The sequence below is a fragment of the Sturnira hondurensis genome, unplaced genomic scaffold (genome assembly GCF_014824575.4).
Source record: "Sturnira hondurensis isolate 20B ecotype Veracruz unplaced genomic scaffold, ASM1482457v3 Scaffold0004136, whole genome shotgun sequence".
NCBI lineage: Eukaryota > Metazoa > Chordata > Mammalia > Chiroptera > Phyllostomidae > Sturnira > Sturnira hondurensis.
Window position 1 is genome coordinate 21,023,272 of NW_028076767.1, and position 13,878 is coordinate 21,037,149.

The following is a 13,878-nucleotide window of genomic DNA, read 5'->3' on the forward strand; positions in this document are numbered from 1 at the left end:
TTTAATACAGTAGAGCTCACTTCTGGGATATTATGCTTATTCAATGCCTTTGACTGTTCTATGCTGGTCAAGGCTCTATTTTCCCCAAATAGTCATCTCCTCCTCCTCTCAACACAAAACAGCAAGCCTCAGTTACCAATCAGGAAGAATGACTTGAAACTACTAATTTCTAAAGTCCAGAGTCCAGATGTCTGGAACAGCTCGGGTGGCAACCCCGATGCTTGGCTGTGCCTTTTAACCTCTTCCCTACAACTGGTGTTCGCTTAATCTCTATGACCTGTGAACATTTTCACTGGGAGGTGGTCCCTGAGCCTCTTGACAAAATTCAAGGAATATGTTTAATGAGATTTCCCAAGTACTATTTCCTAACCCCAGATTTTTAGAGTGCTGCCTTCTTTCCCTCGGGCTGGAATGCTCACATCTGGTAGTTTTTTGCTCCTTCTGGACTCTTTAATAGTACAGCAGTATGTAGAAAAGCAATGCCACCTTACTTGCTTGTTGCTAGTTATGTAGATCCAGAAAAAGCCAATTCTAGGATGCTTATGAGTCCTTTGGCACAAAATAGCTCAAGGCACCAAGAATAAATCCAAGAACAGCAAAGAATTAACATTTACCTGAGCAGGCACCAGTAAGAGCTGAACCTGCTTATGTTGGTGAACAGGTTTCCCCCCCCACCAAAAGTCACTAGATCATCAGAGGATACCACCAGAGAACTTTTTCCAGAACATTTTGATAATAAATTAACTGATCAGATTTCATGTTAAAAAGATGATACTTAAGTCCAATTTTTAATTAAAAATAGCCTAAAGTTTTCATTCTACCATATCCCATAAAAGCTCTGCCTTTGAGAAGAATGGTGACAATGCATATAATTGATAAACCATTTCTGTTATAAGATGAAAAATGAACAATGAATAACACAAGTGAGTAACCTCTTCTGAGCAAGAAAAGGACTTGTTAGCACACAGCTCACCCCTTTAAAATGATAAAGGCCATTCTGGATGTCTGTAGGCAGCTGATCTCACTCTGTGACTTTGCAAATACTTAGTTGAACCTTCATGATTTTAAAACATCTCAGCAACTACCTGAAATTAAGTGTCTGGTCTAAACCCATCTAATGCAACCTGAGTTTCAAACTCAAATACAGGCTAAAATTCTTTCATGATAAAGATAAAAATTACAATAAATGTTTTTCAAGAGCTTTGGTTTAAAGGAATAGCTCACAAATTTCTCTGCAAATCCAATCCAGATTTTCTGTTTAAAAGAACCCATGGAGTTCATAAACATTTTTCATTTGCTTTTTTTTTTTCAGTAGAAGTTGAACAAACGTGGAAGGAACAAAACCAGAACATCAATGCCAGAAAGCAGCAGTATTTTTGATTCCTCTTTACTCTTCCCGACCTCAAATACACTAATGCAAAAACCAAATAAATATACAAAAAAGAAAAACAAAGCTTTAGAGGCATGTGCAATTCACAATGTATTCTGAAGATTTCTTTTCCCATTTCCTAAAATAATCAGTGTTTTTTCCCAAAGAATTCACAGCCCCCTTTAAGACTCTTGGGAAAAGGAGCATCTGGTTTCCGGCTGAGTCCACATAATGAACTGGGCTTGTTAACAAAGCACATATAATAAAATAAAATCTTAAAGGGTGAATACCACAGATTTGACCTAGAACCAAGTTTCCTCCCTGCTGTTCCAGGTATCCTCTTCTTTCCACACTTCTGTATTAGTGGACAAGGATAAGCAACAATTGTTACCTCCAAGATCACCAAATCCACTTTTTCAAAGGCACAGAATTATTTTCAGGTGTTTAAAAAAAACAAAAACAAAAAACCTGACAGTATAGCTCATTAGAATACTGTTGTGCAGTTAAAGCATTAAAAGCATCAGGCTGTTTTATTTTGTGACAAGTTTATTGAACAGTATCCAAGACTTCATCTTTATGAACAAAAACTTCTACTGAATGATGCCAAGGCAGTATTTGCTGGCAAGTTTTGGCCATATTGGCAACAAGTCATTTTATTGTATTTGGTTTCTAAAGTATGGAGCACTATAGAACTGCCAGTAAAACAAGTTAAATGCAGTAATTTTGCACGAGCGGCAAATAATTTTAAAAGTGATCACTGCCAGAAATTCTTTCCAGAAGATTTGACTAGCAGCAATTTTATATTTTCTTTGTTAAGTGTTCTTGAAACTGATGAGTGGATTTATTTTTAAACGCTTGACCCGCACCTGCACACAATGAAGAATCCAATAAAAGGGACTATGAGTTTAACAATTTTATGCATCCTTATTTTTATCCCACGTATTTCCCACTCAAAATGTGTTTGCTTACTTCCATAGGCAGCCCTAGATTTTTATCCAATGGCTTAAGACTGACACAATTATGCTAAATATTACTCTATGAAATTTTCAATAAAAAGTTTCCTAATAGAAATATAAGGCAATTTCACTGCCATTACTTTGACAACTTGGAGCATAAAGCTAGGAATTACATTTCACTTAACAGTGTTGCATTAAAAAAAAAAGCCACTAGTAATTGTACATCCAAACTACAGTGTAAACACAAAACATTCCTCCAAATTTTGCTTATGAACCATGTTTCACTATAGTTCAGAAAAAGTTCACAATTTTGTTTGCTTATAAAATACATTTTGTGGGTTTCTCTAATCCTTTAAACTAAAAAATAAAAATAAAAAGCAAAAACCAAAAACCCTCAGCCGGGGCCGGGGGGGGGGGGGGGGGAATGGGAATGAGAATTAAACCTAATGGTAAATATTCTCTTCCATTAATATCAATCACCAAAACAGACAAAATTTACACATAAAATTGTAAATATGATAGTGTTTACAAATGCACACAACTTTGAGCAAAGCTTTACAAATCCTTCATACCATACAAAGCAAATAGGAAAATGTAAATTCATGATCACCCAAAACCTAGCCCGTATGAGAAAAAGTGCAAAAAATAGGTATGAAGTTTCACAGAATATATTTTAAGAATTAAAAAAAACCCTCAAACTCAATGCCCAGCACAAGATAAACAGTATGCTTAGCAGTTAGCACTAGGTAATATGTAGTCTCAGATACACAAAAATCAAGTCCCAAAGGGCAAAGCATTTAATTACATTTCACAACAAGAAAAGCACTGTTGTGAGTCAACCAAACATGAAACAATTCTCTCCAATGGCTACACAACCACTATTTTCTTAATTTATTTAATTTGATAAACAAAATCAAGTTTTCCTTTTCAGCATTTATCTAAGATGTAGAAATAACAATATAGTTGCAACAAAGTATACGAAATATTTAATAAGAATGTACGAACATATAACCAAAATAAATTGCGAAAAAAGACAGAGGACTTTCATCTCCACACAACCCAGTTTTCTAAAATAAAATGTCAACTTTCCAATGGGAAAAATAACCTGCAGTTGAAAGAAAACTTCTAAACAGTGCTGAAGTTTTTTGTACTCTGTCCTTGGAATAAGAAATGATTACTTAACAGAAAACTTAAATTGAACATCATATACAGACATCATTACTTTTTTTTTAGTTGAGGAGGCAGTATCTAGTGATCTGACAAAGCAAATTTGTATTCGTGAATTTTCAAGACCCACAACACAGTCATGTTTTTTTGAAAGTCTAGCCAGTCCTTTCCCTAAACAAAAACCCTACACTGTCAATCCTCTAGGATTGTGGTGATGAAAAGGCTTTCCTAATCGCACCACACAAATGAAACTGCCGCCACTGTTAACTCTCAATTACACAATGCTGTACTTCAGTGTTCCACTGACTTGCAACACGAAAAACGCAACCCCCCCACCGCCCCCAGAAATACTTCTTTAAAAAGGCTGATCCCTTTGTAAGTACAATGATTTGTAAGAAATGTTGGGGATGTCTAAAACCAAGAAAGACGCCCATGTAAAAGACAAAATTTGTTTTTCATGATGTCATGAATCTCCTATTCCATGTTTATAATACCATATGATACCTCTTTAGAGCATTTTAACTCAGGAAAGTAACCGTAAGTACAGCCTTTGTGGCAGTGAGCAGGATGTTGTAAGGCCAATGTTCTCATGACAAGGACACTTACCAACCAGAACCCATAGAGCACCCATGCCTTAGTGTCCTGAATGCCAAAGAAAAAAGTATGAAAGGGTAGGGAGTCTCAATTCTTTCTTCTCTGGCAGCTGCATTTATACTCTGAAGATATTTTATAAACAGGCTGCTGATCAAACAACTAGACCAAAAGCCTCCAAGTAACAGGATTCAGTGCATACCAATCTACAAACCAGCTTATAGATTTTTTATTCTGTAACACAGCTAACAATTTCAACTTCAGTTTTAAAAATCTAGTATAACAATGTTCTTATAAATGGACTCTGTTTAATTATAGGCCAAAGTTTCACATAAACTTGGGACAGAAGAAAATTGCCAGAATGTTAGTCCAGCAGACAGGACTTTAAATCAGGAATGTTAAACAATGATTATTAAAAGTAGTTTCTAGTTTTTGATGTCATCCAAACAACATGAACTTCTAAAAAAATGACTGAACTAAAAGTTGGTGGTCAAACCAAAAAGGCTCTGGTAGATAGAGATCTCCATTATTTTATTTTTGTGGCAAAGTCTTATTCCACACAGTTTTAAGTGTGACATTAGAAATCAAAGTTCAAGGTTATAGCATAAACAAAGTGTGGAGTTTCATATTAAAAAAACAAAACAGTTCTACTCATTTACAAATGAGTCAATTAGGCAAACAAAGCAGCAACTTCAGAAGCAGGACTGTCTATACAGCAAGAACCCTCAAAAAGCAATAAAGGTACATACAGTGAATCTGTATACAGAGATTTTATTTAAAGAAAATGAGGACTTTAGACAAAGCTTTGACCCTATAACAAAGCAAATCTGTCCAGCTTTAAACCAAATTCCAAGAGTAGCCAACTTCTATTTTTTATCAGCTGGCAGGAGCACCCTTCAGGAGCTCTATTGACAATTCTATTTTCTTCATCCCATATATAATACAAAACAAAACCAATCTAGACTCCTTGATAAACTTTATGCTATCATTTGAATTTTACAAATTATTTCTCTAATGGTACGCCAAAATCATTTTTTGTTCTCTCCAGACAGTTTTACTTTAACATACAGCAATGTTTATCCTGGTAGTGAGTCTTCTGTAAACAGTCAACCAATGCTCTATGTTATGGAAACCGATCTATATGCAATTGAAACAATCCACAGGCTCTATCCTGGAAATACTAGGAAAACAATCTGGATGCATTAATCACAGCACTATGAATATCTACCCTACAAAGAATTGATGTGAACAGCTATCCTAAGACAAGTTTTACTTTCCTTGAACCTATAGGTCTGTCATTTAAGTCAATGACAGCAGCTGTGGCTTCATCCCGAGATTCAAAGGCCACCATGGCTTCACCTGTGGGCATACCCTTCTCATTGTATTTTAAGCAAACTGAGCCTGGGATCACTTGATAACCATAAAAGAAATCTAAAATCTCATCAATAGACACAGTGAAGGGCATGTTCTGCACTTTAATTACTGTTGGTCCTGGTTTTCCAGAACTAGATCCAAAGCCAGGGGGACCACCAATGTGGATTGGGCCAGGCCCTGGCCCTGGCCCTGGCCCAAAAGCTGGTGGTCCAGTCAAATGGCCAGGGGCATTTCCAAGACCAGGAGGGCCACTTCCAAAGCCAGGGGGGCCACCTAAGCTACCAGGGCCATTTCCAAAATTCTGAGGGCCCCCTCCAAATCCTGGCCCACTTAAATTATTTGGTCCACCTCCAAAACCTGGAACATCCAGTCCTAGACCAGGCAAACCACTATTTGCAACTGAAGGCATACCAGGCCTAACATCACCAAAGGCTCCTCCTAATCCTGGAGGAGGCAGTGGTGGCCCAAAGGCATTTGGCCCACCAAAATTACCAGGAAAATTAAATGGAGGCCCATTATTGGCCTCCTTAGATCCTACAGTCAGAAAGGCATGCTCTTCACCGCCTGCACTAGGCATTCCTGCACTCGGCATTCCCGCATTGGGCATTCCAACATGGGGCATTCCCGTATTGGGCATTCCGGCACCGGGCATTCCAGCACTAGGCATTCCGGCACTGGGCATTCCGGCACTGGGCATTCCGGCACTGGGCATTCCAGCACTGGGAATTCCAGCATTGGGAATTCCGGCATTGGGAATTCCGGCATTAGGCATTCCAGCACTGGGGATTGCAGCATTGGGCATTCCTGGAACTGCAGGATTACCTGGTACAGGTATCTTCAACCCCTTTTTTCCTTGGGCAGGGGGGTTTTTCTCAATCTCTCTCATATCTTCTAGAGTAACTATATGAACAAAAGCTTCTCGCCCATTAAGTTTTTTACGATGTAGGCGTTCAGACTTACGTGCATCATCTTCACTTTTAAACTGAACCAATGCCTGTCCTAGACCTTGCCCATTGTTATCAACAAGAACATGGACAGCATTTTCATCCACTGGGATTCCTTCTAGGAACTGAAGAACATCCATCTTGGTAATGCTGAATGGAATATTTGTTATGTGAGCACAGACTTTGGTTGAGCTGACATCCCCCTCCGGATTTAACATCATTTCTCTCTGGTCATAGTTGAAGTTCTGTAGTCTTTTTCTAATCATATCTATCTTTTCCAGCATACCTTTCTTAGTAATTGGATGAACTTGAATAAAGCGATTGCCCATGTATTGTTTATGACGACACAGAGCAGCCTTATAGTCAGCCTCATTCCTGAACTCCACAAAGCCTTCACCAGTTGCTTTCCCATTGGGTCCATAAGCGATATAAATACTATCTTCCACAATATCCAACTTTTTAAAAAAATCAATGACATGCTTGTTTTCAGCTTCAAATGGTAGACCTTTCAAGTAAACACAAAAACCAGCCTCATGTGGTGATCTTGACCTTGACCTTTTCTGCCCACTGGGTGATTTGGACCTGGGTAGTGTCTGTGGAGGGGGATGGGTTTGTCCAGAGGGTCCTATACTTTGCTTAAAAGTGATATGGCCTCCTGCAGCCACCCACTGTCTCTCTGTCGCAGGACTAACTTCCACATAGCGTTGTATCATTAGCATTCTGTTTCGCTTCAAGGCTTCAAATGTATCTTGAGGGGAGAGAAACTTAACCAATCCATTCCCATTATTTCGACCTACATGATCTTTCAACAAATGCACTGCATCAACACGGAGCCCATGGAAAAAATCTCTGACATCATTTTCCATTGCAGAAAAGGGCATTCCATGCACACTGACATACAGATCATCAGGGTTGATGGGAAGTGGTTTCACACTGCTTTGAGAATTCACCTGGATAGGGTTAACGGGATTCAGTGGACCCAGAAACACAGGGTTCAAGTTATTGTTCAGATTCATAGGTGCTCCAGAACCATTCATTCCAGCAGGTAGAGGTGCCACAGGTGGTGGGTTCAAGGGTGGCATGCCTGACATGGGTGGCAGTGGGGTCATGGGCGGCACTGAAGGGACTGGGGGGATTGGGGGCACAGGAGGCACGGGAGGCAATGTAGGTACTGGAGGAGGAACTGGTATCGGGGGAATAGACGGCATTGGTGGCAAAGATGGCATTGTCGGGATTGGAGGAATTGGTGGTGGTGGGACCGTGTTCATTGGAGAGGCTGTGCTTGAAATAGTTGAGCTAAACGTTGGGCTCCCAAACGAAGTTCCCATATTTGGAGGAGCCGTTCCTATACTGGCTGTGGAAAATGTCTGTATGTTTTTGTTGCTTTCATGAACAGAAGTGGTAGCAGTAACTACACTGGGTGAAGGGTTATTAAAGTTGGGTACTGTTGTAGGCAAGTTAACCCTGCCACTCATTCCTGAGCTAGGTGGTGGTCCTGATCTACTAGCATTTGCTGGTGGTATATCTAAGTTGGCAGTTTCAAAACGTCTACGACTCAGTTCAATCATATTCTGCATTTCCGTTTTACTACTCAACAATAGTGTTACTTTCGACCCTTTAATTGTACCACCTGTGCGCATCATACCAAGCCTTGCATCTTCATCAGTGGCAAAAACGATGAAAGCCTCACCCAGTTCACCCCCTACAATATGCACGCCCCCATCAGGAATGGTCAATCCAGAGAAGAAGTGGCGAATGTCCATGGTCCCCGCCACAATTGGGAGACCTTGCAAACGGATGACCACAGCCATGCTGCGCTGAAACCACACACACCTGCAGATGAGAAAAGGCAACGGCCAGGTCAGACTCCTGTTTATCACACCACGTTTTTAGCTACAAGAATGACCAGCTACCTTGAATGGCCCCTCAAACTATCACAAGCAATGTGGGTTTCTAAATTTGGATATTCTAAAAACTGAGTATCATGTGCCATTTACAATGCAAAACCTTGACAATTTCAACTTCAAAAAGGAATTGATTTTGGAAACAATTACAAATTCAGTCCCAAGACTCAAAAGTTTCAGGAAAAAACTACCACAGGTCAGTAAATCACCAATTACATCATTCAGACCACGATTCAGTAAGACTTAAGATTTAAAAGAAATGTGTAAGTCAAATCAGGAAACAAAGTTTAACAATCTATAGGGGAAAAACATGCAAAGGATGCATTAACGTTAGTATTTAAAACTAGCTTAGCATCTTCCTGATAAACCTGACAACTTCACAAAATTATCGGGTGTCATTTTATACGGCTCAATCTAAAATCCAAGAGAACAGAAAACTAATTAATTACAAATAATACTCAACATAAAGCAGATTCAAATCTCAAATGGAAACTAACTCCATATTTCACCCTAAAACTCTTAAATCTGCCTTACCACTTTATTTATTAAAGAAAACAACACACTAAAATTATTTATTACAGCCCTGGTTGGGTAGCTCAGCTGGTTAGAGCACTGTCCTGATACACCAAGGTTGCAGGTTTGATCCTCAGTCAGGGCACATACAAGAATCAACCAATGAATGCATAAATAAGTAGGATGACAAATCAGTGTTTTTTTCCTCTCTCAAATCAATTAAAAATTCTTTTAAGTTATTTTACAGCCCTGGCTGTTATGGCTCAGTGGACTGAGCTCCAGCCTGCAAACCAAAAGATTGCCAGTTCAATTCCCAGTCAGGGAATATGCTTGGGTTGTAGACCAGGTACCCAGTTGGGGGTATAGGATAGGCAACCGATCAATGTATCTCTCACACATGGATGTTTCTCTCCCTCTCCTTCTCCCTCCATTCCTCTCTCTCTAAAACTAAATTATTTTAAAAAATTATTTTACAAACAAGGCTAATACCCGCCAAGAATCCAAAAGAAATACTAAAAAAAGGAGCCAGAATCTTAGTTACCTATTTTCATCACTTCAAAAGTAGAATTTGGTTACAGTGCCATTCACCATGGCTGTTTTAATTTAAATTCAGGTTCAATGACTCATTCCCAAACCCTCCATTTAAAAAAAGTCATGTTTTTCCCATAGGGAAGGGCTGATAATAAAAAAGAGGTATTTTTTGGTTTTGCTTTTTGTTTTAGAACTAGGGTATACACTTTATTCAGTGATTGCTATAGTTTCTAGCCCAACACAACTCTTGTGGAATTTCTGGGTGCACAATGATCTCCTTAGTGTCCATTTTGATCTAATAAAAAGAAAAGTTTCTCCTAAGATTTAAGTAAAATTTTAGTATTTCAGTTCTTACGACATCTGAAAGTAAATGCCAATGACAGGCCTTTGTAAAGCGATACAAAACAAATTCTTGGCACTAAAAAAATATTAATTTGAACTTTATGTGGCCAACAACATAAGGTATTGCCCAAGCCATCTTAAAAATCAACTTTTAAATAAAAACCTGTTAAACTGGCTCTGTGACCTAAGGGGAATTATAAAGTATTTAAACTTTGGTTTTATCTTCTCAAATGAGAACATCAGAAGAGCAAAGCTTCCTGTTGCAAGCTCTAACTCTACAAATCTATAAAAGCAGTTTGCAGTTTTTCAAAGTTAAATATTATACAAATACTAATTCAATGCAAAAAACCTGTAATTACAGCTCAATGTTATGACTGCTGTAAAGATATTGTTTGACAGTTCTCTCTCTCTCCCTCTCTCTCTCTCTCTCTCTCACACACACACACATATACACAAGCCACCTTCAAATTTAATCCTGAAAGATGGAGATTAGCAAACAGAAAATGCTCTTTATGAGACCATTATAAAACACCAGAAACTGGGCAGAGGGGGGAAGTTTTTATAACTGGTCTACAAGAATCAACAAGAAATATACTAAAAAATGATTATACCAACAAACTTTTTCTCCTTATTTTACTATTTAGCAATCTATCAGGAAGTTCATTAAGAAACTTCCAAATCATTAAATCAAATTCTCATTCTTTACTGACTCTATTGGCTATATGTGAGCAAAACTGAGATAGCATTCCTATCTGTTCAATTCCTGTCCTGTTCAATTTCAAAAAAAAAAAAACAAACAAAAAAACTTAATCATTTCATCACTATATACGGGGGAAACATCATGAGTACTCTAGGTACCCACAACAACTTGAGAGAAAGACTAGTCTGCATTGAGACAATAAAACTAGGGACTTGATCTGGTCCCAAGAACACAAAAACTGAACATAGGTCTAAAGTGACACGCACAGTAAATCTTCAAACCATTTGCTGCTAAGAAAAGGGATTTAGTGAAAGTCCATAGAAGGTACACATGAAAATATGATATTCAAAATCTGCCCAGATTACCAGTTAGAAGAGAGCTGAGGATTAAACCAAAAGAGCACAAGATTTATTCATAAAGCCATCTGAAAAGGAAGAGTTTTTAGGTTCTGAAAAACATGAAGATCTGCTATTCTGCTAGTAAGTACCTGTCTGAATCATTTCAACCTGTTTGGAGCCTACCTTAATTATTTAATAAGAGGGTTAGATTCCAATCACTGAGGTTCTATTAAAGCCAAAATTTGTATTCTAAAACATATAACTCATTATCTACACCTATACTCCTAAGGAATATTAAAAACCATGCCAATAACAAGCACCTGTATTTGTAATTAGTCTAAATGCAACTGAGGAAGGAAACAGATACTTTATTGCCTAGTAATCAGAAATTCAGGAGAAATGCATCCATATAAAACTGACCCCCAAAGGAAGCAACGGCTGTTCCTCTACCATGGTACCCAATCTACCCCACCCTCATCCCTCAGATGAGCTTGTTTAAAAAAGCCACACACACACACACACACAACAAAAACCCCACAATTTAGTTACTATACATACTTTCATGTTACTTAATATGCTAGCTATCTCATTTTATTCGGTATAAAACAAACCCTCTATTCAAAATCTCTTACCTGATAAAACAAGAGATGTATTTTCTTAACAAGAAGTAGAGGCCAAGTCAATCCTGTGGGCAACCAATTAAAACCAACTTTTAGACTGCAATAGAGAATAAACGGAGGCAAAAATCAATGCAGGAAACACAAAATACGCACAAGGCCACACTGAACTGTACATTACCAAGGCAAGTCTGAAACCAGAGTACTTCATTAGAATGCATATCAAAAAATTTTTTTGAAGAAAAAGACGTGTACCAAAATCCTACACATGCTTATTATTTGGTATTGCTTTCAGATTTGAGTATCTCTCAAAACATTACATATTTATATACATCAAGAATGTATCACAAATTAGTCCAAGAATGAATAAATAAAAACTAACAAGTCATAAAACTCTCAGCTTCTCAGCTGGTAATTGCTTTTATCACTCAATTAAACCACTACTGAAAATTCTCTAACACAAGTCAAAGTATGCCCTATTTTCTCAGGTTCCCAACAATTCGTAATAAAAAAGCACAGTAACAAGTTTGTACACCACTTCCTGGACAAATTAATCAATTCAAAGGTACTCATGGAAATTATTGCAACTAATCTTTCAATATATCTTTTCCTTTGCACCAAAATATCATCAAACACCAAAAAACATAAACAAAGACACAGATCTGGCTAAAAGGATTAATTCCTAGTTAAAACCACTGGTGTTCAAAACATTATGGAAAAGTGCTTCTTCTAACTCCTTAACAGTCCCAAGGAACTTATTTTTTTTAAACTCCCTAAGAACAGCTACCATATTAACAGTACTTCCCAAAATAAAAACAGATCATCTTTCACCGAAATTTTTCCCAAACTGGTGAAGTTAAGCAATTCACAAGCAATATAAATGACCAAGTGATTAGACAACTACACTGAAAAGATCATTTTTTAATTCAGAGAAACAAAGAAGAAAGTTGTTACTTTTAGGCATGAAAATTATCAACAGAATACTACTAGAATGAAGCTCATTTTTAACTATTATCTTTCAAGATGAAGAACCATCAGTGAGCTTAATATCACAAAAAATAAAACATTAAAACAAATTTTAGTGTTACTCTAAAGTTATCGAAAGGACAAACTAAACATCTTCTAAACTACTCAAATTACCCAACAGTGAGACTGTTTTGCCACAAAAAATTATGCAAATATCTCATAACCATGCTTTCAAAAACCCAGAGCATTGTATTAATCTTTTTATGTTGTACAAACCCATCCTAATGAAGTCTGAAGAGTTCTCAAATTAATCATTTAAAGGGGTCACAAAGGGAAATGTGAAACAGAAAAAAAGCTTGCTTTAAGTAAAGGCTACGAGCTAATAAAGAACCAGGGTAATTTTCTAGATAAGCACTTGTGATAAACAGATGATCCCCTACTTGAGATTCCAATTCAAAAGATCTGGTCTAGGGCCAGGACTTGGTCCTTACAGGTAAGAGAAACAAGTTGCTTAACCTCTTCCCTTCCAGAACCAAGAAAGCACTTTCTGTCCATCTGGAAAGAAACTGTCTATTCCCAGAAGTTTCTGCAGGATTGCCAGAAATAACTGTAAAAAGGAGGAAACATCTCATTCCACAAGGAAAGGTTGAAAGGCCCAGCTAAACTTATCAAATGCCTAGTTCAAGGTTTATGTGTTCAGTTTACAGTACAAAATCAATCTAAAAGACAAAATGAAAATGATAAAAGTCAATCTAGATATGTTAGTGAATTTCTCTTTAGCACGGGGGAAGGTTCATCTCAACCCATACCAAAGAAAAGTACACAGAAAGTTCAAGGTAGAAATCAGAACTTCACTCCTCTTGCTGCTACACCTCCACATTCAAATAGGCAAGGTATATACACTGAGAACTTAACTACTTTTGTTTTTAACACCTCACTTTATGAAGAACACAGTAATTTAATAAAGGTACAACTATTTTCCAGGAAACCTACTCATTCCTGTGTTCTAAATGTCAGTTAGCAACTAAATGCTGGATACCAAAATGAAAAATCTACTTAAATCCATCATCTTAAACTTTGGTGGATTTTAGGATAAAACTGACTGAAACATTTCTATGTAAATCCATGTTTTACCTATGCACAGAGCATTAGGGTAGGAAAGAGAAATTGGGCCTTATCTGCCATTAAGTCCACTGATACATATTTCAGAAAATCTATAAGAAGCTTGCTTTAGTAAATTCTTGCACTTTATGTTAGGAATTAGTCCGAACACAATGGTCTTGCTTCAGCTTTACAAATACTATACACATGCATGTGCAAATTACAAATATCTGCTATAAAAACTACTTACAGGACAGATTTTCTTATTTACTGGCCATTCCAATTACTTGGATTTCAGAATAAAATGTCTAACAATCATCTTTTATCAGGAAGCCAAGGCACAAACCAGAACGCAACCATTTCCACTCTTCATCTGGTAATAAACATCCAACGGTGAATTTTAACTTTGTTCAGTAATCAGTCTTTAATCAGCAAGAACCAGGATACAGCAGAATTAAATTCTTC

The 13,878-nt window shown here is 37.5% G+C and overlaps 1 protein-coding gene across 11 annotated transcripts in view; it reads right to left on the reverse strand.

Annotated features, from left to right (window-relative positions):
* LOC118985418 (RNA-binding protein 12) overlaps window positions 1-13,878 on the reverse strand; it is a 38,656-nt gene that overhangs the window by 21,960 nt on the left and 2,818 nt on the right. For 2 of the 11 annotated variants that reach the window (XM_037043948.1, XM_037043950.1), the window contains exons 2-3: window positions 11,362-11,414; window positions 3,557-8,234 (exon numbers count right to left, since the gene is read on the reverse strand). The exons of 3 other annotated variants lie outside the window; for them this stretch is intronic. In XM_037043948.1, the coding sequence (XP_036899843.1) occupies window positions 5,336-8,212 (2,877 nt within the window). In that variant the 5' untranslated portion in view covers window positions 8,213-8,234; window positions 11,362-11,414 and the 3' untranslated portion in view covers window positions 3,557-5,335. Of the gene's footprint in view, window positions 1-3,556; window positions 8,235-11,361; window positions 11,447-13,878 lie in introns of those variants that run through there. 6 more of the 11 variants (XM_037043947.1, XM_037043949.1, XM_037043953.1 and 3 more) reach the window with 4 other exon arrangements.